Here is a 26,932-nt window from a genome sequence, read left to right on the forward strand (position 1 = left end):
GATAAAAGGCATGTGCCACCAACGCCCGGGCTTCTAGCTTACTCTTACCTGATATTTTACAAAATAAGTCATCAATTACGGCAAATAAAAATTATTTTCATTTCAATGGAGAAGCAAAGTATAGGTTAAAAAAACTCAGGTTTAATATGTAAAAAAAGTTACACATAGAAGTGTCCTCATTTGTAAAGTTTGATTTCTGGGATGAAGTCGTTTTTATATTGAGTCTTTTCAAAATCTCCACCAACTGTTCTTTGCCAAGAACACTGAGTACTGGAGAGCAGGAAGCCTTATTCAACAAGTGTGTTCCCTGCACACATCCATCTGCAGGGGCAGCGCACTTGGAGCTCTGGGGGAATCCTGGAGACAGGGGGATTGTTGCAGGGCTGCCATCTCAGGCTGTGCGCCTGGCTCATGGCATCCAGCTGGAGACAGTCCGGAAGCATGTGCCTTCTTGTATTTACAGATGAATGCATCCGTTTTCCCAAGGCTAACTTTGAAGCACTCCACTGGCACCAGCGAGCCACAGGGCAACACTCTGCTTGGGCACTGGGAGCTACTGGCTTGATGTGAAGGTGACGCCATGTCTGATGTGCCAGCTCTTTTGTCAGGGTTCAATGGCATCTTCATCTCAGAGTCAGTGATACTGTCCTGGGAAGTCAAGGGGATGCTGCTGCCTCCACAGTCTCTAAGGTGCCTGTGGTGATCCTCACTGAGCAACAAGACCATAGCCCCACCATCACGCAGCACTCTGTGACCAAAAAAAAAAAGAAAGGGAAATTGGGATGGATATTTCTTTTTTTCTGAAACAACAAACAATCCTGGCTTATTTAAAATAGTTGTTAATCTGAAATCTAATTTCATCTATTTAAGTACAAGGGTTTTGATAATTAGGTAGCATCTTCTATAATGCATATTCATTATAGTAATTATAGAATCTCTAGTACAAATCTGCTTTAATTATCTATTTTTGCTCTACTTAAAAGGCAAGCTTCAAAGTAAACTGTAGTCACATTCTAACAAAGGACTGTGTAACAGGGGAGGGAAATGGCAGAGTCCCATGGAACCAACATATTCAAGAAAGCAAAGGCTGACTGATGACAGAGGTCACCAGGGAGGGGTTGGGACATGAACAAAAGGACAGTTAAAGAAGACTTCATAAAGGGAGGACCCCGAATCATCGGCTTTTGAGTTTACTCACTCAGTCACTCAAGCGCTGTCAGTGACACATGTGTGGGGACAGTGATGGAAGAGCATGAACAGTTTGTGAGAGGCTGAAGGACCACAGCAGTGAGGGGGAGGCAAGCAGCGGTTAAGGAGGGAAGCTGGTGGGCGCACACTTGAGAGGCCCAGGAGAGACAGGAAGGGGCCAAGGCTGGGAGGCAGTGTGAGTAGGAACAACAGAAGGAGGGGAGCAGAGCTCAGTCTGGAAAACGATGCCACTGAGGGTCGGTACCAAAGAACAGCTCGGGGTTCTGAGACCAGGCCTGAGGCAGGAGTACTTACTGGTTATGAGTAACTTTGCCGCTTCATTACTCACTGAACATTGGTATGTAAAAAACATGGCCCTTTCAAAATATTCTTTTACAACTTCCAAATTTTACTGGAAACTGTTTCTTCTCTGAGACCATTCCAGGCCTTTTTAGCATATAAAGAGTTCTCCTTTCTTCAAGGTGCATTTCAAATTGTGTCTATGTTCTTTACATTGAAATAATTGAGAAGAAAGCTCAAATGCTCCATTTAATTTCCATCTGTGTTCAGTCCTGATGAAATGGTTACTGAGCTAGTTGCACACAAAGCTCAAGCCATCACAGCAATCGTTATCTGACCATCTGATTCTGATCCATAGTCCTTCCTGGGGACCCCCGTTCTGTCCAACAAATAGAGCCACCTATTTCCATTGCTATTACCATCAGGTTTACTAAGAATGTTTTCCCCTTAATTTTAGTGACACAAGTCCTTTTTGATTTTAAGATGTCTAGACCCACAAATACCCCTGAATTATTGTAAGACAAGCTATATGTATTTAACTATGGATATATGTCCCCTTATACTTTCCAAGAAGTGGCTTATACTAGGAAGTCTGGGTAGGAGCTAAGATGCTGAGCACTGTCCAGTGCCAAGAGAGCTTTAGATCATGCAATCCCCTGAACAACATTTGAAGGCCTTTATTATGATACCAAAGTTAGATATGAAGTGGTCAGGCAACCTGCTTATGCCTGAGGGATTAGAGAGTGACACAGCCGAGACTGGATTCGGTTGCCTGTTGGAACCTAAAACTATGGAAGGCTAAAGTCAGGTCGCAAAAGCTGAGGGCAGGTAGCAAGGGAACAGGGACAAAGGAGAAGGAAAACCCTTACATCCAGATGCACATGATTTGAACTGGACCTCCTGAGGTACTCCTAATCACGAAGGGAATCTTGAATATTCACCTTCCTGACTCTGATAAATCTTTAAATTACTGACAGTGGGCAGGTGGGACATCCATTACTGCCTCACTTCCACAGAAACTTCCATATGATGACAGAGACTTCTGACCTCTCTATACATGAACAAACACACATGCACACACACAAATGAGAAACATGACTCGCCTCATTGACAAGAGGCAGTGAGAGGGCTAACAGGAGGGATTGCAGGAAAGCTAACAGGAGTGATTACAGGAGGGCTAAGAGGAGAGATTACAGGGGAGCTGACAGGAGAGCTAACAGGAGGGATTACAGGCAGGCTTAGACCTTGAGCCAGGTTATGGCTTCCTCACAGAATGTTAGCCTTGACATTCTGCTCTTTCCAAAATATATGCTCAGTTGGTGACATATTACTCCCATGGCAGGCTCATAACACTCATGTTCTAGTCCATCAACTGTCCAGATGACATAATCTATCATGGATTAATCCCTTATTTTTGTCTATTCCTGTATCAACGCAAATGGCTGGAAAATGTTTATTTAGTCCTCACTGTTTGAACATCTCCAAAAAACATTTCCGTTAAATGACATCCCGAGGTCAGCAATGGACAGCTTGGTATGAACACTATTCTGCACTTCCATCTCATGCCAGCAATGGTCCTGCCACTGCCATTCTGGCCTGAGGTTCAGCAGCTGTCACCAGGCACAGGTTAATCTTTCTGGGCCCCAGTTCCTCATCTGTGAAGTGTGGGTCTGACCCAGAGGAAGCACATATTGAAATTATCCACCCTGGTGACTCGAACAAAAGTCTTTTTTTTCCCCCCCACAATAAAATTAATGGTATAAGAACACACAGAAAACATGGTTTTAAACTTCTAACTTTCATAAAATCAAACACTAAAATTTTGGGAAATTACTCCTCTGTGAACAGACTTAAGGGCAATGATATATTTTGACTAAATGTTCTGTAGTTAAAAAAAAAAAAAAAGTAATTCCACAACTTACCTTTCCATTTCTTGTAGAATGCTTTTGATGTCTTTTCCTAACTTGAACTTTTTCCCAAATGGGATGTCGGAAATAATGACATCCACACTCTGTGAAGGCAGCGGTAGCTCTGTAATGCAGAAACCAGAGTCTGTGGTTATGGCAAAGTCAGGCACTGACCACCCTAACAAGACACTGACCTATGAGGACTTTTAAAAAATACTCAATAAAATTGAGAGTTTCTATATTGCTGCTATGAGATGACAAGCCTCTCAATGCTTTGGAGATCCAAGATAAAGAGCAGCAAGATTATTGTGTGACTGGCCCTGGTCTGGAGGGCCACTGGCAGGGGAAACCCAGAGGGCCAGAGTCTCCGATTGCTTTTTTATTTTCAGCAAAGGTCTTTAAATCCGTATAACTAGGCCTCTCTGTTCTTCCCTTCCTCCAGCACTAGGTCTCACAGTTCACAGCATCAGTATCTACAGGAAGTACTACTGACTGCAGGTGTTGTTCACCTAGTGGCATCTACAACAGACCGTGGACCAGAGACTGGACCAGCACAGATTCATAAGCCAGCACACATAGTGCTCTGAGCTACCTGTGGATGGATCACCTGTAACTAAGGACAAGGCCTTAAAATAGGTACAGCAGAAGCAAACAAGGAAACAGTTCTGTTTTACATCTCTAAAGGATGATTTAAGAATGGAAAAACGTTTTGTTTTAAAACCATGGGTCTTTTGAGCAAAATAACTGAGTTTTCTTTTTTCTTTTTTTTTTTTTCTGGCAAACAAATGGGTAAGAAACTACTTAAAATATAGGACTTTGGAGCTAGGATTCTTCCTTACAAGCGTTACAGACCTTCAGGTATGTTATCATGCATGTATGTAGAGTTAGTTGGAGGAGGACATTTCTAGAAGCGGGGACTCTTCCCCCTCTATTCTTTCCTTGTATTTTCTGCAACTTGTCATCCCCTTCTGGATCCAGGTTTGGAACACTCATGTTCCGTCAGAAACAGTCATTCTCTTGGTTGTTTAAAGTTAGTTCTATATTTAATTGCACCCAATCATCTTGTCCTGACTCTCTCTGTTCCTCAGCTGATTCATCTTTTCTATACCTGCATTTTATTAGATACCTTCCCACCACTCACAGGCCCCAAAAGGCTTATTAGTGAGATGTTCCCTGAACATCTAACATCTGAAAATGTCTGTGCTAACATGCCATTGTGGATGGCAGGTCAGTAACCCTGAAAAAAGGACCATGGATCCCTGAAAACAGACACCACACTGGAAACTGTGTTAGAACTTGTTTCTTCCCATGATGGCCAAAAGCAATGGAGAAGCTTTTCTCACTGGCTCATCACCTTCCCTAGTTCAGCTGCTGCTGGGTCTTCTATGCTTATTATTCTTGTTCATTTCAATTAAGTACAGGGAGGTGTAAACAATGCCGTCCCTCAGGCCTGCAAGGAGCCAAGGAGAAAGTAGACCTATTTAAAAGCCAGGCTCTCAGACAACTCAGGAAGCCATTCTCTTACAGGTCTAATCAGACTCACGAGAACCTGACTGGGTCATCTCTGTTTACTCTAGAAATCTGGGTCTTAAGACAGAGCAAATGGTCATCAGCTGAAAACAACCATGAGCATGTGATTAGCCTAAGTCTTTCCTTGAGGTAGCTTTATGAAGCTTCTCTACAAAACTGACCCTAATATTTATTTTCTCCTATGGTACTCATTTCTGCTGCTGCTGCTGCTCTCTCTCTCTCTCTCTCTCTCTCTCTCTCTCTCTCTCTCTCTCTCTCTCTCTGTCTCTCTAGTAGAGAAACTATAAAATCACATTCTGTTCTTTTGGATTACAGGTTCAATATTTACACGATATATCTTCCACAGCAGAATTAAATGAGGTGCTTTGTAAGAAGAGTGTGATTTGAAGGAATGGCAAGCAAAGAGCCCTGTGATGCTCTGCTAAGACAGTGCCGGACCTCAGAGGTTAGGGAGATAGGACAGGGACTCTGCATGCTTGGTGCCTGCTCCCATCTGCTACTGCTGATTCCCTATCAACAAAGAGGGGGGTGACAGTCACATCCATCCAGGCTTGCTCCAGACCTCCCTGGGTTCTTGAAAGTATTGGTTTAGCACCCATGGGTGGGTGACTAACTCACTTCTCTGTGTCCAATGCGAAGCAAAGGACTGGGTAATTCATTTCATTCAGTGCACATGAAAGAAATTCAAATAATTTCTTCTCCTTCTAATATTCTATATTATGGTTGCATCCTTTCATTCCAGGTCAGGAGAGGACAATGGCTCAGTTGTAGCAAACACATCTTCAAAAAGTGTGCTCCAGCTTAACGGATATGGGAACATCATAAATACCACTTCCCAATCAGGGATATTTTGGAAAAAACAAAACAAAACATCAAACAACTATAGTAGTGGAAGAAAAGCATATGTTAGCCCCACAGCCCTTCCACAGGGTATAGGCAACCAACCATGCACAAACAGAGTGGCTCTTTTTTTGTTTCTACTATCTTACCTGTAACAGAGACTTGAAGTAAGTCAATCTTGCCTGCAAGGCCTGCAGCCTTCAGATTGTCACATGCACCAAGTAACTGTGAGTTGCTGACATCAGCACCCATGTAATATACATCCTATGTGAAAGAAGTCCATATTTAAGTATAAATAATCCATTAAGTATTTCCATAATTAGGAACATCTTACAGATGCCTAAGGAATTTGGAAATTAGTATAATAATAGGTGTGAATAATTATCATAATCCTGTCATATTTTCTTAAATTCTTCATAGCATTTAAAAAATATAGGAATTTAATTAACTTTTCAAAATCTCTTATAATTATAGTAAATAGGAACTTGTATAATTACAACAATCCAAAACCAGACTACCTACTATCTACTTATAAAATATTTAATTATTAAAACAACTAAAACAATTATTAGATCAAACTTTGCAACTTACTGGCCACTCTTCAGCAGCTTCCACAAGGATGGTCCCAAGGCCACACATTGGATCCAGAACCAGTGCTCCGGCCTAAACAGAAATAGAAATTGTTGTTAATAAGTCTGCTGCAATAGGTCTACTGCAAAAGAAGCCTAAACCTGGGGAATCATTATTTCAGGAGTCAAGATTCCTTCTTACACTCTAGGAGACTTTCAGGCAGCTCAAGTCCTATGGCAAGACTGCACTTGTCATGGCTGAAGGTAGGAGAGAGCCTGGTATGGTCAAGGAATAATAGCAAGTGGTGGAGGAGGAGGACAAAGGCGATGGTAACACTGGAGATGTAGCCAAGGAATGCCAAGACTGTAAAATCCCCAGACCTCAGAGGTCTACAATGGCATGCAGCTCATGCTTCATGCCCACCCAAAGCAGGGCGCCTGGGATTTTACTCTTTCTGGAAGCCAGGCTGATGAAATGGTCACCACATGAACAGAAGAATACTATCACCACAGCAGAGGGAGGGCATGCAAGACAAGCTGTGTACTCCTCTGTATCACGTGGATATCATTCATTCACATGACTTCCTACAACATCAGGCTGCTTAAACCATGTCAGTCACATGGTTCACAAAGCTCCAAGGAATCAGGACAATACAATGCTATTTGTGTTTGGAAGGGAAATAGAAATTTGGAGAAAAAAACTAATTATACTCACTCTGGAGAGAACATCATGTCAGACCTTGTCAGTACCTTAAGGATTCTGGTTCTATGGATGAAAGGACAGGCAGCTACTACAGGGTGTGGTTAAGGTCATGTGGTATTGCAGTTGGAGGGGATGGCGCTGGCTGCTCTGGAATATAAACCACAGGGAAGTTGGTTCTGGAATCAAGCCAGAAGAGATTAAGAGCGCTACTGTAGGAGTAGTTGGATTCTGGGTATATTTTAAAAGTGGAGCCAGAAGGAAGGTTTGGATGTGAATTGTTAAAGAAACCCAACAGGCTGGATTGAATAAACCTTTTGCCTGACCAACAGGGGCAGAGCTGTCTGTTCCTGGTGGGGGCAGAGGTGTGGAGGGAGAGTTGAAAGAGTGGGAAACTATTCTGACACACTCATTTAGAGACACCTCTTAGACTAGACTGCTTGGTACAGACAAATGTGTCACCGGATGGATGAATCTAGAGGCTCAAGGTTCAGGCTACAGATATAAATTTGGGAACAGTCAATATGAGTCGTTGATAAGTGGTATTAAAGCATAAGACCTGGGTGAGATCACACAGGGAACAAGGGCAGATAAAAAAGGGATGTCTGTGCGTCAGGCCTGGGTCTGTAGATGTAGTTGATGGGAGATGAGGCTCAGTCATGCTTAGTGAGAGAGGAGCCAGTGTGGTTCCTAATTAGCAGAGGGAATCTGTTTCAGGAAGAGTGATCACATCATCACTGAATGTTAAAAAGGATGCTGGGCAGGTTCAGTGAGGGCTATGAAAGCAGTGGGTAATGAGGGAATGGGGAGGAAGGGAATAGAGGCAGCATATATCAGCTATTTCCAGCAGTGGTTTTTCTTTTTGGTAAAATGAAACAGAGAAAGGGACCTCGAACTTATTAGAGTATTAGAGGATATCTTTTTTTTTTTTTTTTTTCTTCCCAAGTTGTAAGCTATCAGAGCAGTGGATGAGGTGATGCCCATGGCTTATTAGAGGGAAAAAGTCCTTAGGTATCAAAGAGGAAGCTGAATCCAGTACCTTCTTCTAGGTAAGGCGGAACAGACAATTCACTACTATGTTATGTAGGCGCAGACTCGAATGGAGAGAACACACTAATACTCAAGGAAAATAAGAAAGAAGAGAATTGAAAGTGTAGACCCCCAAAACAACTATTGTATGAGAGCAGAATTCTTCCTTTTTAAGAAACAGGACCTTGCAATGTTACCGAAGCTATCCTCAAACTCTTAGGCTGTTATGATGGCCCTGCCTCAGCTTCCTGTTGTGAGATATTTAATTACACTGTGTAAAGATATGTCACTGTGACTGGTTTAATGCAAACCTAAATGTCCAATAGCTAGGCAGGAGGTACAGCAGGAGTTATTAAAGAGCAGACAGGAATAAGGCTTATACTCTAACAGGAACAATAGAGAAAGAGGTCTGTACTTGACTGGTATAATGTAATAACTCATGCTTCAAGGATGGAAGAAAGGAGCCAATAACCAGTAAGGAGCAAGCAGGACACATACCCCACTTCAGGTTGAGTGGCACTTGGATGTGGGAGGAAACGACCTTCACTGGACATGTCTACAGAGGAAGCGGGGTCCCCAGGTCAGAGCCAGGTGTCAGAACCAGATGGTACCTGAAGGAAAGAAGTGACATATCCTTCAGCCAAGAAAAACTGTATCCTGACACCAAATGTTCGTCTACATCCAGACACAGGTAAGATTTCAGATTTGTGTATGGTCACATAAATTTATATACTACTGAATTTATATACTACTGAAAGTATAGAAAAGAATAGATGGTAATCACATCTCTAGCCTTATACCAAAATAAGCTTAAAGAACAGCTGGAACCCTGGTCAAGCTGTTGCTCAGACCTCAAGGGTCTGGTGCTCAAGAGAAGCTGAGCTCCCATTGAGATTCCCCCTGAAGGAAATGGTAGGAGCTTGCTTTGCCTGGGTTGAGTAATAAGAAAGCAGTGGGACCTAGCCTTCAGAGAGCTATAGAGTGGGAGGAGGCCAGAAGGCAGGGACCCTTCCTTCAGGCATCCCTGGGCTGACAGAGTCTCTCCACACTGTTGATACAGAGACCTGTTTGCCTCTTACCGTGTATTTGAGGCATTCAAACATGCATTGGTGCCGCACTTTGGCCTTAGTAAGCAAGTAAAACACTGGCTCTTCCAGTGGGAGCAATGCATCCTATCTGCCCTAGTGAGCAGCACTCTTAACTATTGGAGGGACGATGATCTGAGACTCCAGATACTCACACTCAACAACAAAAAAACCCATGACTTGTAAGTTAGAAAACTCAACAAATAAATTAAGGGAGATCATGTCTCTGGTATTCTTGGAACTTAGAAGAACAACTCAAATGGAGAGGTAAAATATGAAGAGATGAAGACACATGGGAAAGGATGAATGGCTTGGAGGGTGGAACCAGCAAGTTAACATGCTCTACCAGGAATTTCAGAGGTCAAAAACAAAGAGTTTAAAGTTAAATTCACAAGGCAGCTGAGGCAACGACATTAAATATTAGAAGAGTGCTTAGCTAAGAGGAACAATAAATTATTAAGTAATAACATTTCATATCCCACAATAACTTTAAATACTACTGCCATAAAAATGAATACTTGTGAATTTTTCCATGACAGCCACTAGCTTATTAATGCTAGTTCATTTAGTCCTGATATGAACCTAGGATAACCATCATGGCAGGAAGGAAGATATTCTAAAGAGAGTCTCTCCTCTCACTCCTAAGAAAATGGACCCCAAGAATTTCCCTTGGAACCTTATGCTGGGAGAAATATAAGCCAGAGGAATTTGTCTTTGAAAGATTTCACACAGTTCTGTGCATGAGAGATGGGGCTGAGACAATGGTGACGATGATGGGCAGGACAACACCTAGACCAGGTCTGCTTAGTCATGCATACCAGTCCTTTATACAAACCTAAATACTCTGTCAGGACCTCAGGGATGGACTTGTAGATGAGCAGGTCACTGGACAGTTTTTGTTAGCTTCTTTCCTAATGTGGCCTTGTTGAATACACCTTTTTTGCTATTGCTTGATTTTTTTTTTAATTTAAAAATTATTTTATTTAATGTGTGCGAGTGTTCTGCCTGTATGTATGTCTGTGCCTGAGGCTTGAGGAAGCCAGAAGAGATTTAGATGCCCTGGAATTGGAGGTACAGGGAGTTGCGATCCATTGTGTAGGTGCTGAGAATTGGATCCTAGTCCTCTATAAGAGCAGCCACTGCTTTTAGGCTCGGAGCCATCTCTTCAACCATTTGTAATTGGCCTATGAAGGACAGGCAGCTAAGCCTAGCCCATCAGGACAGCTAAGACCCAGGCTCTTAACCCTAACAACTACTTTAATAGTATATGATGTTGTTTTCATCTTGCAAACAAGAAACTGAGGCAGAGTTGTTTAATATTGTCCCTGAAAAGTCCTTGCCAGTAAGTGCTGGACAGAGAACTGAACAGGTAGGTGGATTGGGAAACTCTGGGCTTGAATGGAAACACAGTCAGGCATGCACAACAAGAGGACACATGCAAGAAGAACCTGGCAATGCTCCTGAGTTTTAGAGGTGAAAAGAAAACACTTAGGGCTCTACTAGCAGAAAGAACCAAAAATCCCCACAGTACATGGCAGCTCATGTCAACACCAGAAATTAAGAGACAGGAAGAATATCATGCGGTCAGAAGGGGAGATCTCCAGACTAAAGGCTCCTCACAGCTGAGATGGTACACCAGGAAAGAAACGTGAGCTATCTGAGGAGGGCAGATTCAGACTGTCCCAGTCAAATACCACAGGAGAGGTGATGGCTTTGAAAAGACCTTGACCCTATCACTGCCTCTGAGATGAGGAATTGAAAGGGCACAAACAGGATAAGGAACATCACATCTCGGAGGGATCTTTGCCGTTGTATCCAAATGTTTTACGACAAATGTGCTTTGACATCACAGATGGGCAGACCAGCCAGCCACGAAAAAGCCATCTTAGTTGATTTTGAAAAGGCGGGTCAACTTTGAGAGAAGCTGTGACACACAGGAAGTCATTTAGTTTAGCCTTGCTGCTGGGGGTTGGGAGAGGAAGTCAGGACAGCTGTAAAGGTCTCAGGCAGGGAAGGGAAGAGACCACTAGTGATCCAGAATGTGCAGCCGGAAAGAAAGAGTGGCGGATGTGATCAGTTCCTAGTGGGCAAACCAACTTAATGGAATAATCAGTAAGTAGAATCCCTATGACAGAAAGGGAGAGAAGGAAGACAGGAAGTGGATCTGCCATGCCTCTTCCTGGATGTTTTCACAGAAAGAGACAGGGCCAGAAAAGATCAAAACCAGGTGTAACACTGGGTGTGGTGGTGAAAACAGAGGCTGACACAGAAGTACTGTCATAAGTTCAAGACCTGCCTCAGATCTAAAGGGTGCTCAACTGCTTGGGAGAAACAAATGGCAAAACAGAAAACAAAACAAAAACAAAACAAAACAAACACAAAAAAACCCCACAAAACTTGAAGATAGAAAGAAAAGAAAGGTGTGAAATGATCAATAAGACACGAGACACAGTAAAACTCTACCTGAGCTGGCTAACCCAGATAAAGAGAGCTTTCACAGCAAAAAGACAGCATTTGCTGTGGAGTCACAAGGAGAAATGCTAATGCAAATACGGCAACACAGGGAAGTTTCAGAACAGCTTTTAGACACTGACACAAGCAGATCACATACAGAACATTTTCAACTAGAAAACACAATTTTATTGTCAGTGGAACATTTACAGACAGATGAAGATCTTGGAAACAGAGAAAAACCAACTTTTTAAAAAAAGATTTAGGTTCTTTAGGCTACATTTTATGACTCACAATATTAGAAATAAGAAAATACAACTCACTTTGGCTTCAGCCTTTTTAGTCAAAATGCTTAAAGAAGTTCAATACAGAATATCAAAAAGCAAGAAACAAAACAAAAAGTAGAAACTGTATCAGCTTTTAAGTCAATAGCAGCTGCAAAAAACAAAAAACCAAAAATAAAATAAAAATAAAGAGAGAAAGGAAACACAACAATAACAACAATGAAACCTCAGACCAGAAGTAAGTCGGATGTCCGCCACCAAGCAGGACCTTGCTGGCACTGAGAGGGATACAGGCATTTTCTGACCTTAATTTCTGCAATAGATGCCATGGCCCACGCTATGGTCGACCGCAGCCCAGCTGTCTGGATGTAAGTTCTGCTGGCTAAAGGAACTCTGCAAGAAAGAGACCAGGTAGGTATCAAATATTACTATATTATGCTAAAGAACAGGCTACAAAACATGATCATTTTTTCTATATCTGTGAAATATGCTAACATATCAATCAGATATATTCTCTAAACTAGAGGATATTTTAACCTTATTATTAAATACCTTCTACATTGGGCCTTTGTTTAATCAACCACCATGGTATTTAAGAATAATAAATTTTCTAGACAACTGAAATTTAAACTCTTCTATGTTTAAGTTACAAAAATGTATTCACACACAAAGGAAACCTCTTACTTAGCACTTCTCTGTCTTTACACAGAACAGCTGGTGACAGCTGGTGTCATCAAGAGGACAGGGCTTTGTGATCTGGATGCAATATGGGAAATTCAGTCTCTTCTGTAAGTGTGGTTTCTGCTGACTTGCATCTGTCTCGGAAGACACAATGAGGCAGGGGCATACAAATGAATCTCTGCTCTATTCTTAACTATAGCATAGGCCACCCTACACTCCTCCCTCATCCTAGATACTATGTTACTACATTCAACAGACTTCAAAGCCAATCTGGGATGTTGTTCCTCAGAGGCTGTTCACCTTGTTTCTTAAGACAGGGTCTAGACCCTCACTGGGACCGGAGGCTTGCTGATTAGGCTTGGATTGCTGAACAGTGAGTGCAGGAACCTGCCTGTCTCTACTGTCTGGGGTTACAGGTCTGGGGTTACAAACATATGCAACCATGGGGGTATAGCAAGCATTTTACAGACTGAACTGCCTCCCCAAATTCCATGTCTACCTTTCTAATGCAACTCACAAGAGGCATCTTGGAAAGTTCAATGCAGTTTTGGAGCTACAGTTTGTGGGTAAGATAAAGAAGTTATGATTTCAAGAATTTGTGCTGGTGTTTTGGGGTAGGTTTATTTTAAAAACAGTAAAAGGGCTGTTACAATGTTTTCTGTACTTTTTCTATAAAAGTGCTTTCAATGTAATCCAAGGCTTTGATTCCTCTTATCATTTTATTTTTCATCTTTATCTGACTTTAAATTATTCTGTTTTGTTTCATCCACCACAAGCCTTTCAAATTCTTAGAACCAAATGACATACACTGTTTTCCAGGGAGACACTGTGACTGTGTATCTTGTTATAGCAAGGTGGTTCTATGTGGTAAAACTATGTGAATTGGCCTTTTAATTGAAGCCTTTTCAGGAAATAATGGTCCATATTATAAATACTACCATATTTATAGATTTGAATTCCAAGTTGTAAACTGGTGGTAGACCATAAAATATTTTGATCAATGAATTTTGCTGCTACAGAGTAAGCTTGGCAATTATCTTGCTACAAAACACATCAATTTATACTATAAGTAGCAATGAAGGGAGCCCATGAAGAAAATGGTTCTCAGTTGAAAAGTTTACAAAATCTTCCAAGGTGCAGGGATATTTATACAGGACTTTGATAAATCTGACAATACCTGCCAAATGCAAATGTGTTCTTACTTTGCATGACCTGTTCTGACTCCAACAAATGGACCTATTCAAACAAGCATGGAGGAGCTCCAGGGGATGCAGAGCTCAAATTCTTGAGAATAAGAACAACGATCTATTTGTTTAAGATTTGTTCAAAATCAAACGTTAATTGTTCAAAAGGAGATATAGGTTTTTGGTTCTCCCCTGGTGGATACATTTCATCTCTCACACAACACCCTCCATAAACCAGGATGAGGTGAGTGGTTGCCATCACCTCAACGCCTAGAGGCAGCATTCCAGGCGCACCTGGGAGGGGCTGCTGAGATTTAGGTTAGCCTCTGGAATGTCTGTGAGGAACTGTTTTGATGACATGAATTGATGTGGAAGGATCTATCTGTACTGTGTATACACACAACTCTTCCCTGAGTAGGGAATCCTGGGCTAGGCACTACATGCATTAATTCATAGATCTCTGCTCTTGGCTGTGGGTGGAACTTAATAATCACTGTACTCAGAGACACAGTTGTTTCACTTCAAACTAACTGTATGGATTCCTGTCCCCTTCCTCACCAGTCAATGAATAGTTACAAAGATAAAAGTTAAAATGAATTCAGCATGCTCCCAATCCCAGAAACATCACAGAGCACTGTCACACAGCTCGGCTCATTGAACCCCAGCCACAAAGCTATCTGGGTGGTTTGAATGAGAATGGCTCTCATAGGCTCCTATATACTTGGCCCACAGATGGTGGAACAGCTTGGGAAGGATTGAGAGGTGTGGCCTGCCACTAGGGGTGGGCCCATGCCAGACCCAATCTATGTCTCTGCCTCCAACTTGTGGATAAGATGTAAGCCCTCAGCCACTGCCCCAGCACCATGCCTACTTACCTGCTGCCACGCTCCCACCATGATGGTGATGAACTCTAACCCCCTGGAACTGTAAGCCCCCAATAAACTCTTCTTTATGTTGTGTGAACAGGGTTAGTCACACAAGACATTGTAAAAAAGCCATTGCTAGCCACATGCTTCTAAGAACCCAAGAATGACTATTTGCATTCAACCAGCTTTTTCTTCATAACACCTAGAAAAAGTGCCTCTTGCATAGTAAGAATTCAGTAGATATTTAAAAAAGAATTTGAACTTATTTAGTAGAGAGGCGGTTTAAAATGGTTTTTAAAGTGAGCAATAGCCACTTGTAATAAAACAATAATGGCAATGAAATCTAGAGAATGTTTGATATGCATTTAAGCAACTAAGCTTTATTTTCTTTTTAAATCACATCTCCCAGATGCCAATAGACTACTGATTATAGCTTATACATGGGTCTGTGCAAACTACCCATGAAATAATGATGCATTGTTTCAAGACTTGTCCGTGGATGGCCATGGTCAATCAGCTCTAACAGGTCAGATCAAGGCCCCATCCCCAAGCAAGGATCCCAGGAAGCTTTGCCTCCTTTGCTGTCTCAACACTCCATACTATATAAATGAAATTAAGTTCTTGATTCTACAACGCCAACTGTTACCTGAAGAGGGGAATCCCCACCACGGAGTAAGTGTCACTCAGGTGTATGAAGATCTGAAAGAAAAAACAGAACCACCAGAATGGCACAGGAAACTGCCACATCAAGTTCCTGGCAATCTGAAGCATTTGTTTTGAATTTATATGACCTGTATTGTAATAAGAAATACCAAGACCTACTTGTCATGTCTGGAAAAGCTCTATAGTCTTTTATCCTTAACCCAGAGGTGAACATAATTTAGGTTTACTTCATTTAAAAAAAAAAAAGTCTGAGGACTGGGTGGTGGGTAAGCTTCAGTCATGTGTCAACAAGTTCAGACCTTTCTTTGCTGGACTCTCGGGTCTGTAGTACTTGGATTGAGCTTTTTAGACAGGGGTAGCAAAGACTTCCCTCAAGCCTACTCTAACCTCACGAAGACTTGCAGCCATGCAGGGCTGTAGCTCATGGACAGTGCACAGTAGAGGACGCTCTCCTAAGCCAAGGTGTGCTCTCTACCATCTGCAGGCAAGTGTCTTAGTTACGTTTCTGTTGCTGTGATAAACACCAGGACCAAAAGCAACCTGGGGAGAAGGGGGTCTACTCCATCTTACAACTCTCAGGTGACATTCTATCACTGAGGGGAGTCGGGGCAAAAACTCAGGGAGGGGACCTAGAGGCAGGACCTGAAGCAGACACCATGGAGGAGTGCTGCTTGCTGGCTTGCTCCAATGGTTCGCCCAGCTTGCTGCCCTGTATGATTCAGGACCACCTGGCCAGAGTGGCACTGCCACCTCCAGTGAACTGGCCCTTCCCACATCAAAGACTAATTAAGAAAATACACCCCCCCCCCCCCGACCCACCCACCACAGGCCATCTGAGGAGGGCATTTGCACTGAGGTCTCTTCCCAAATAACTCCATCTTGTGCCAAGTTGACAAAACAAACAAACAACTCCCCACCCCCCAAGCCTCTTCCTTCCTTCTATTAGGTTTTGATAGAATGTAATGTGTCATAATTAGTAGCCCACATAAAACTAAAAAGTGGGAATTTCTCTTACTCTTATAGTCTGAAAAACTTTATAGACCATTCTAACATGGCGAATCACATGATACATGGTACTTTCACCCAAAGTGTCGTGTTTTTCCCCCTCCTCCCCACACCCGTTTGCTGCTAGACATCAAACACTGAATCCAGGCTTCATACATGCTGGGTAAATTCTCTATCATTGAGCCATACCCCAGCCCGTGAGGTCAGGTTCAGGATTAGCACTTTCACCAGAGCCATTCCAATATGGGAAAGCTATATCAAGAATTGCATGAAGTAGTCCCCTTTGAGGACAATTCCTCCATCAACAAAAACACCACAGCTGAACTTTCCAATTGTATTATGTATTTTAGCAAAATTATTTAAGAGAATTCTGTCCTATTTCAAATTTTAATATATATTGATTTCATTTCACTTTCACATACCACATACCAAATATCTAGGGCAGCTTTTCCTACCATAAAACTGATTTCCTATCAATTTTACAGGGTGAAATTTAAGATTTGATTCTTCATAGATTGCAGATTTCAGTCATACATTTTATTATACATTGCTTTAATACTAATTATGGCTTTATACAGTTACTTTAACCCATCAGAGATATTATTAACTCCGTGAGATGGTGGGTAGGAGCTAAACTGATGGTATTTTTGTGAGATGATTTTGGCAGTGTAATGGTGCTGGGGAGAGATGAAGGAGAAAACAGAGAAGATGAAGTGTGGGAGACAATACCACGACGAAAATCTGGGAGTTAAAATGTTTTGGATACACTATCGGATTTATATCAGATACTATATTTTAGAGGTTAAAAATATAGATAAAGGGGGAAAAAAATCTAACAACTTACAAAGGGTTCTGACTTATTTGGCCAGGTCTGTTCCCATATAAAGTTGTATCATATGGAATACATTTATACATAAATATTAAAACTGACTGTCAAATTTATATGATGGTTTTCAAAATATAGGGAAGGTTAACTTTTGTTACTCCCTGAATTTATTTGTTCCAAATAAAAGCCACTAGTAACGATACTAATTTTGTGAATCGTTAGGTTATTATCCATTTTCTTTACAGCAGCTATATGAAATAATTTCCTATAAAGATATTTGTTATGCATGAGGAGACCATGGAGTGCCTCTACAACCTCACTATAAAAGTTTTCTTCTGCTGTGGCCAAGTGACTCCAGTCTGGGTGAGACATTTCTGGACTATTTCGCTGCTGAAGAGAAGCAGGCCACTGGATCCATGCAGACACACTTTTTATAACTGAGGTCAAGCTGAAATGCATGGAAAGGAGATGATGCTGTCATACAGAAATTCAGATGGATATTCATTACCTCTAAATGTGGATTCCTCAAATTGGCTTTCCATCCAAACTTCCTCATGAGAGCAATTCCAACCACTCTTCCCACCTCCTACAAGGAGGCAAGTTATAGGAAAGGTAAGAATATAAGAAAGAAGACATGTTAAAACGGACAAGAGTGATAATGAATGTAACTTCAAGACTGCCTATGCAAGGCAATAGGGCTGTATTTTACTTTCTCCATGTTCAAACCCTTTACGGCTATTCTCTACTTGTGTGTAACCTCTACTTGGGCAATTTTAGGTGTGTGACATAAGACCATGTCCTGACATATGTGACCCTTCTAATAAAGGAAATGGATGCACACTAAAAGATCACACATTAACTATTACCATGTCTACACATCTGGTCATGTCTACATACATGACCAGATCAGTTTACCAGACTCACCTTTATGGTCTGCGTGATTCTAAGTTTGGCTAAAAGATCCAGACCCATTTTATGCTATTGGACTTTGTAGGGGGCCAGCCAATGAGGTCTTGGGATGGAAATAGGTGTGTGCCTTTCCCTTGACTGTTAGATTTCATGTGGTCAAGGTTCCAGTGACAAGCCTGCAAACATCACAGTGCAGGGTGATCCTCAGCATATAATTGTAATGAAGAACCCCCAACATATTAAGACCACAGAATCAGCATTTACAAATGCAAAAGACATTCATGAACTTAAGAAAATGTTTAGGCAGAAAGCAAAAGGCTGTCATGTGGAATGGCATGGCATTCCTCTGGAGCTGCTGAAGCAAATTACTTTTGGAGACAGACAACCAAATGAAGTCAGACTTCCTCATCTGTCTGGGCCACGTTATTTGTGCTGTAAGATGTGTGTTTCTGGAAGGTAGGATCACACTTAGGAGGTGAGCATACCTGTGTAGTGAAGGCCTTTCCGATATTCCCACTGCAGCGACAGGAAACTCGGAAGGTCAAGTCCTCTAGGTCTTCAGTGTTGGCTGCCTTCACCAGGTCATTCTGGGATCCTTGCTTGTGAAGCTCCTCAGTTTTAGTGATAGCATCCCCTTGCTCCAAGGAGTACTTGGGTACTCTGTCCCATTGGCCTTCCCTATGTCTCTTTTCAACCATTTGTATCTCCTCTAGTTTTAATTTCTTGGCAACGACAATCTCATTTTCTCCCACTTTTCGTTTTAGTGGGTTAGTGTCCCTTTGAGAAACTTTTTCTCTTTTTGTATCATGTACAAGAAGTTCTTTCCAAAGTGAAATGGCCTTCAGCCAACTTCCTGGATCATCATTTACAAGTTTTTGCAGTTCGTTAAGTATTTTTCCTAAATAGATAAAAAAAACCTCAGTTTACCCATCTTCAAGTTTTATAGACAATTGTCTATTACCTTCACCAACCAGATTTCACGACCTTTACATCTTCAAAATATTTTACTGAATTGCTCCATGAACAAAATTTCACTTTTATTTGAAGTTTATATAATTTATCCTAAGACTGTACAGCAGAATAAATTTCATAATTTAATACAGAGATCTAAGATTTGTTGAATTTATAGAAATCCTATGCACTATTTTAGCAAAGCCATTTATCCTGTGATACTACACTCAGTGAATGGTGAGTTCATGCACAGACCTAGGGGACACACTGATCTTTGAGGTAACAGTGACCTTGCCCAAAAACTGAAAAATATAGATATCAGAAACAGAGCAGCTAAACCTTGGACCCATTTCATTTTAGACCACAAAATATTAACATAAATCTTAAAATGAGTTTCTATGAAACCAAACTTCAGATACACAAGCCACTTATAAGTTCTGTCAGCTTCCCTAGTGAACTTTAACTTTTCCTTATAAACAAAAGTCACTAAGTTGAACTGAAAATTATCACCATAGTTCCTTCAAGATGACAGCGTACAGATGATGGGAGAAATTATGGTCACCCCACAAATCCTCGGGATTTGCTCTAATTTCTTTTTCTGTCATTTGCAACTCATCTTGAAATAGAGCCTTACAAATTTATGTAATTCTTTGATGTTTTACACACATAGTAATCAGACTGAAGGTTAAGGCAGTGTTAAGTACTGTGGTGTCTGCCTTGAATTCATTTATACAACATAATTTTAAAGTTAGGGAGTAATTATGAAATGCCTTTATAAATGGGCATAAGTTTGTTGAAAACATTTTAGGTTCTGGGAGAAGAAAATTTTACTATGTAGTAATTTTCCAACTATATTATTTAGTTAAAAGTTATAAGATGACCAACTTGTGATGCAAAACTGTATTCTGGTTATTATGTGCTTCAAAATCAAATAAAACAACAGAACACACATGAACAATAAAACCCAGAAGGCAGGCAACAGGTTCCAAAGAGAAGCAAAGGAGCTGGCTATAAATACGTGGTAATACCAGGCAACTGAAAACTCTGTAACTAACAATGACACAGTATGAATGAACCGCAAACTTGGTCACATAGCAGGTGGGTATGGACAGTGGGCACACACTGTACCTTTGCTCAGAGAAGGAACTGCAATTGGAAGTTGCTTCTTAATCAACAAAAACAGTCTTTCTGCTGACTTTAACTTCTTCATGGAGGCCAAATCTGAACAGGTAGTAAAAAACACTTTTCCTGAAATATATTCAACCTAGACAAAGAAAAACAGATAGTAATATGGCTCTGGGTCAGAATAAGGGCCACTTTCCTTTTTCCTTTGGCCATTTGAGGAACAACTATCATTTGTTAGGTTCTGCAGTAGGCACCACCAACGTATTATTTTCCTTTAAACATAGATTTTTATCATGCCCATTTTTCTGCATCACAAACTGATATTTAGGGTAGGCTACATAATCTGTATAAGGTCATGTGGTCAGACTATTATGCCTCCTCTTGTAAAGTACATACCCATGTGCCTGGAAAAAAATAAAAGACAAAATATTCAAAATTATACTGCCAACCTCACCCACTGCTTAAAAGTAGGCAAAAGATAGCTAATATGCATAGCACAAATTAGTTGTCTAGAACAAGTGGATGTTTATTAATATCCCCATGTCTCCCCGGGGAACATATAGCAAATACTGAACAATAATGTAACAGACATACAAACTAAGATGTAAAACTTGTGAGACAATACCATAAATTAAACCCAGAAGAAAATGAAACAGTATGTTAGCACTGAGCAGGAAGCCACTGTTTCTAAAATGCTGGGACGAATCTGGTAAAATCTAGGAAGCAGGGCTCTAACAAACAGGACCAGTTGCAGAAGCAACAGAAACCTGGCTGCAGCAAACTGTCAGCAGGCTGGCAGCACTGGCTGAATTATGCTGACTGATAATGTCAAGGGGAACGGATGGCATAGCTTAGGCCAGCCTGATATATGGTCATCAAATTTTGAGTATCACGGATGGTAATGGGCAGCCATGAAAGGATTTTGATGAAAACTATGACAGCGGTGATTTAGCTGATGGAAAAATGACCTTGGAAGGGGCATAAAAGACTGGGTGTAGAGTGTGATGCTGGAGGGAGAACAGATTACTGAGGTAGAAATGAGGGACACATGGTGGAAAATAGATAGGAGTAAGATACACATATTGCACAGAAGTAGGCTTAGGATGAGCATGTGGTACATGGGGGGAGGAAGGGAAATGGGAAACTCACTGATTTGCAGGGAATAGCATTTAGTGTGGGAAAAAGCACTTGGTACCAAAGGAATTCTAAACCTTCTAGCTGTCATAAGTCCTGGAAGGGTATGAACTGTCTTGGAATTTTTCTTTTCACAGTGTTCAAGGTTGACTGACATAATCCTAAGCTTTCTGGAACTAAAGCACCAGGGACTCTGGGGTACCCTGTGCTATAGGTTGAATGTCACCCCAAGGGTGACACTGCTCAGTATGGTGACACTGAAAAGTGGCAGGACTTTTAATAGGTTTGGCCTGGTAAGCAGTAGTTGGGTCACACCAACCTTAAAAGTGATGCTGGTCACCTGGGGTGAGCTGGGCCTCATGACAGTACCTACTTCCTGAAAAGGCTAACATACTCAGGGCATCAAATCATGAGAATAGTATGCTGATTGGTTAAGATACCAAATCCACTTTCAAAACCCACAGGCAGTATTGTCTTAAGAATTTACACAAGGCTTCCTAGTCTTTTTACATATGAGAATTACTAATTTAGTAACTGTGAGAATCACATAGTCACATACATGAATACAAGCAATTTTCTTTGTGAATATTAACATGACCTCAAAGCAGGAGGAAGAATGAATGCCAGTCAGTATTTAAGAACTCATCAACTGGTAATATTAGCATTTCCCTTTCCTCCAGCTTTTTTTTTCATTGCTTTTGGGGTAATTTATTATTTTTAATTATGTTAATGTGTATATAATATCACATATGTGTTTGGGTGCCATAAGAGGTCACAAGTTGGAGTCTCCTGGAGTTGAACTTATAGGCAATTGTGAACTATGTGATACGGGTATTGGAATCTTAACTAAGGTTCACTGCAAGAGCAATATTGTGCTCTTAGCCCTTTAAATAAACTAAGATGTTGGGGGCTGGGGAAACTTGACAGTCCATGTGCTTTAGACCCTTCTTTGGTGCTCTGGCTGCTAAAGCAAGGGGGTAGGAGTGGGGCAGAGACAAGAAGAGACAGAATGACAGGCTGGGCCTACCATGGGCTTCTGAAATCTCAAATCCCATCCCCAGTGACACACCATTTTCAACAAGGGCTAATTCTTCCTTAACAACTTGACACTTGGGGACCAAACATTCAAATACACGAGTAGGAGGGATCATTCTCATCCAAACCAGCACAGTTGGCAAATCTAGATGAGAATAACTCTGTGTCCAATCCAGGAGCCACCAGGATGCATATCGTCTGAGTATTTTAAGTGTCACTAAGGTGTCTGAAAAAAAGGATTCTTATTTAACCCTAAATAGCCATTTTTGGGGTAGTGACCCTATTGGATAGCACAGCCACAGAGAGTCAGGAAACTAGCCCTGTTGAACTTAATATATTTTTTCAAGTGATGTAAATACAACAATGAAGGAGGAAAAAAAATACAACAGAAATCACTTGACTCGTAAAGCCTACAGGAGTATGTGACATAAACAGATTGTGATGGAGACAGCCTAAAATATTTACTATCAGGCCTTTTATTTTGGGGATTGCTTTAGATTAGGAGCAAAACAACCCAGTCACTTTAATGTAAGAATTCTGTGAGAAAAAGAGAGGCAAATTTATAGATGAGACAAAGAATATCAACCAATCACAGTACGTAGATGGTACTTAAATACACAAATTTAAAAACAAAAGTGTTATTATAAAACTAAAACTAATTTGACTTTGAATACTAATTAGGTATGTGTGAAGAAGGAATAATTTTTCTTTTAGCTATGTAAATAACATGGTGACATATTTTAAAAAGTTCATCTCCTTTACACTATATACACTGATATGAAAAGTCATAATTTAGAGCCAATAAGCAAATATGCAGATGAAATGTTCCTGGGACCTCCTTCAAAACACCATGGGTTGGAAGTATGAATGAAGCCGAATTCACTGTGGGCTGATCTCTGTGGTGCCTGGTTGATGAGCAGGGAGAATTCATATTATTCTGTTTGTTTCTGTGTCCATGATAAACAGCTAAAAGGGATACACAGGAGGCTTCCTGCTGAAAGCTGTTTTGGAGGATTTACCTGAGTGACAGTCGCCTGGGAAGGGAGAGTGTTTACATGTTCAGTGCAAACACTTGAGCTCATCAGCAGCTCTACTGAAAGAAAAACCTTTTGGGGCTGGCACCCAGGCTTTAACAGGCTTCCCTGGTGAGTTGTAAGTTCACTAAAATCGGAAAAACACTGATTAAAACTGAGTGATTACCTCCTAAAAGTAAACAATCACTTCTGAATTAATTTGTTTTATAAATTCAGAGTTTTAAATATTAATTTTCTCCCAGCAAACCTAAATTTCTAAGAGACTCTTCTCACCACAATAATGATTTTTTTTTTTTAAGTATCCCTGTGCAACTAGTTTTGTGGGAATGCATTTATGCAGCACCAATTGTTTGCCATGTACTCCATGCTATCTGTCTTTAGCTTAATGACTCCATGAAAGTAGGAATTAACCCAAGAAAAGTGAGGCTGAGAAAGCTAAACAGTTTATTAGAAACCACACATCCATTCAGGAACAATGTAAGGGTAGAACATTATGTTCTTTCCTATGGCTTTGTAGACATAGGCTTCACTCAGTGCTACAGGGTAGTTCCCCACACTGCAGTTGGTCCTCTGTAACTGAGGGAGCCCTCTTGGTGGATTCAATGACTATCAGACAGAAAGTATTTAGGAAGTAAACCCTGTGGATATACTGAACAAGTACAGATTCCTTCTTTGGCATTATTTCCTAAACAATTTTATTTTTTAAACAACTGACCCAACATTAGTGCCCTCTGTCATCTGGACAGAGTTCATATGTGCTAATTACAAGCAAGCACTATACTACTGTATATACAGATTAGCGCAATCACATGTTTTTGTATAGGGTGGTATCTTAGAATCCTCCTCAGACATCAAGGTGAGACAGATTAGAGCGAACCATCTTGGAGCATGAGGTTAGCTTATTGTTACAGGACTGTTAACACCAATGTTAACGATTGCAACAAACCCTCCAAATAACTCTCTTAACGTTTATTTTTCCTTTAAATACACTAAGATGTTGGGGGCTGAAGAAATTTGACTCCCTGCATGCTTTAGACCCTTTTCTGGTGCTCTGGCTGCTTTTAGCAAGGACTGTCAGTCAGTTGTATAGCTGTACTGCCCTAATACCAATGTGGACACACTGAACACTCTATGGAGGCCTTGAGGAAGGTACATGGTAATGATAGCTGCTTGCTGCAAAAGCACAACTCTGCTTTAAGAAGGCACTACTTCTGCATATATGTTTCTCTTATTGATTGATGAATAAAACACTGTTTAGCCAATAGAGGCAGGAAGATAGGTGGGACTAGGAGATGAGGAGAGTTCTGGAAAAGGTAGGCAGTGAGGTGCTTCAAGAGGACACCATGTAGAGACTGGAAAGACAGGACACACCAGGTGTTCTCTGGTAAGATAAAGCCATGTAGAAATACATAGATTAGTAGTTATGGGTTAGTAATTATGAGAGAGCTGGCCAACAGGAAGCCCTAGTCATTGGCCAACAGTTTTATAATTGATATAGCATCTCTTTGTGTTCATTTGAGGCTGAAGCAGTGGGGCCTGGCGGGAAAAGAAACTCCAGCAACACAAGTCTTTGTAAACTATAGATGCCCCGCTTAGCCAGCACTTACTCCTATTCAGGCCAGAGCGGGAGCACTTTGCCTTACAGCCCAGCAAGAGACCAGTGACTGGTACAAACAGATCATTATTTACATGAGGGGTCTTGCCATGACTAGTGCCATGATTAATTTTACTTGTAAGTAGGGTTATATTTGATTGATGTAAATATACATCCTCACCACATCCCTTTATGGCTGTCAAAAGCAGGCTTCTTAGCTTACTTTCTGATCCAGCTGGGCTGTACCCTCTGTGCTGTCTCCAGGTGTTGACAGAAACTTGAGATCAATAAAAGGATTCGTTTGAATGATCTTTTCTTGCTTATTTCTAATCTTTACCATTAAGGTGGGGTGAGTTGGTGACACAAAGAGAAATGGCAGGAGGTGACAAACCTGGCTGCAGAAGCAAAGGTGGCAGTAATAAAACAGAAGATGCTGCCCAGTGAGCAGAGAAATGACAGAGAACAGTGGCAAAATGAAGAAGGGCAATAAAGAGCTAAGATGAGAAATGGTGGGCCCTGGCTGCTGGAATGCAGGGTGCTGTTAAGCCTTAAAGGCCAAAGGTCTCAGCCCTAACAATGTACTCCCTAGCCTAGGGCTCAGGGTCCTCATACTCTAGGCCCACACAGGAGTTATAAATCAGCAGCCATTACTTGTTATGGATTGCTACTACCTGCTGCTAACACTCACTGCTGCTGAATGACAGGGATTACAAGAGTATCAGGGCTGCTGCAGCCCAGAGTCATAAGCCTCCATCCTGCGTTTTAAGTCTGAAGCAAGAGCACCTCACTGTGGGAGTGTGAAGACCAGGTATTACTCTTGTAGAAGACCCATGTTCGAGTCCCAGCACCCATGTTGGGCAGCTCACAATCACCTGCAATTCTAGGTCCAAGGAGATGAGCCAATGTCAAGTTTCCACCAGTACTATACATTCATGTAAACACACACACAATTAAAAAAAAAAAAATAAAAGAAAAATTCCTTTAAATCCTTGATAAATGCAGGGATTGTTATAGAGAGGTTATTTTGGATAAATTTCAGCCAACATTTTGTTTAATTCTGGTGTAATTCACAAATGGCAGTAGTCTAATGTGGCTAAAGCGACTCTTGGTAACTCTCCCCGATACAACTGCGGACCATTGTAGAAACTCCCTTTGTGGGCTTGGAATACTGCTCCCAGAAGTGAGCAGCTAGTTTGATTTTACTAAGCTTTCCCTTTCCAAGACCACATCCCTTAGCAAAGTACCAACCTGCCCTAGCCATCTTTCCCTAGATTAGCACAATCTAGACTTTAGGAGGACCCTTAAAATCTGCTGGTCAGTTGTCACTAAAACAAACAGGCAGCTTTGTGGCCCGCAGGAGAGTTAATAAGCTTTTTTTTTTTTTTTTTTTTTTTTTTTTAGCTACTGTTACCGCGTGTGTCTGAGATGTACTTCTTATGTTTCATAGACAAGCAACAATGTGAAAACCCAACACCGTCAAGAAAGTAACAAGATTCAACAACTAAGCCTGGAAAGTACATTTGCATTGACTCCAATTACTGCCATCGCAGTTTCTCTTTTAGGAATCCAGGACAAAAAAAAAAAAAAAAAGTAACAAAACTCAACAACTGATGCTGGAAAGTTCATTTGCATTAAAGGTATAACTCCAGTTGCTGCCATTGCATAGTTCCTTTCTTTAGGAATCCGCACCCCTCTGTTTGAAACTTTGGCGTGACAGATGTATGGTGGGTGACCAGACTGGACGCAGAAAGAAACCACTCGACCAGCTGGTTGCTCAGAGCAGTCATCGCAGGACCTGGGGGAGCCCACAGCTGGCAGGGATGGGGTGCCCAGTGCTCACACATCCTTCCCGGGCCTAAGCCCCACGCTGGCGGGAAGAGGGAACCGGGGCCGGGGACCCGGCGAGCCTGACTCACCTGCGTGGCCTCAAGCCGCGCCTGCACCTCCCGCATCAGGAACGATTCCAGGCCGCGGCCCGCGGTGCAGAAGAACCGGGCACCGCAGGCCGGGTCACAACCTGACTCTGGCCCGGCCGCCGCCAT

General features: G+C 41.4%; 1 protein-coding gene across 1 annotated transcript; it reads right to left on the bottom strand.

Moving 5' to 3' along the window:
• On the bottom strand, window positions 1-26,932 carry Thumpd2 (THUMP domain containing 2). Its single transcript, XM_051175159.1, has 10 exons — window positions 26,807-26,932; window positions 20,097-20,232; window positions 18,503-18,915; window positions 17,617-17,694; window positions 15,261-15,313; window positions 12,189-12,276; window positions 6,357-6,428; window positions 5,915-6,029; window positions 3,411-3,519; window positions 1-748 (listed from the first exon to the last, which is right to left on the bottom strand). The coding sequence occupies exons 1-10, from the start codon at window positions 26,930-26,932 to the stop codon at window positions 292-294; spliced, it is 1,647 nt and encodes a 548-aa protein (XP_051031116.1). The 3' UTR covers window positions 1-291.

This window comes from Phodopus roborovskii, unplaced genomic scaffold (genome assembly GCF_943737965.1).
Source record: "Phodopus roborovskii unplaced genomic scaffold, PHOROB, whole genome shotgun sequence".
In the NCBI taxonomy this organism is placed as follows: Eukaryota; Metazoa; Chordata; class Mammalia; order Rodentia; family Cricetidae; genus Phodopus; species Phodopus roborovskii.

Coding starts and splice junctions, on each gene's coding strand:
- Thumpd2 (XM_051175159.1), bottom strand. CDS start 26,932: ATGGCGGCGGCCGGGCCAGAGTCAGGTTGTGACCCGGCCTGCGGTGCC. Junction 17,695..18,502: donor GAAAGGCCTTCACTACACAG/GTATGCTCACCT, acceptor GCCTCCTTGTAG/GAGGTGGGAAGAGTGGTTGG. Junction 15,314..17,616: donor TGAGGAATCCACATTTAGAG/GTAATGAATATC, acceptor TTTTTCTTTCAG/ATCTTCATACACCTGAGTGA.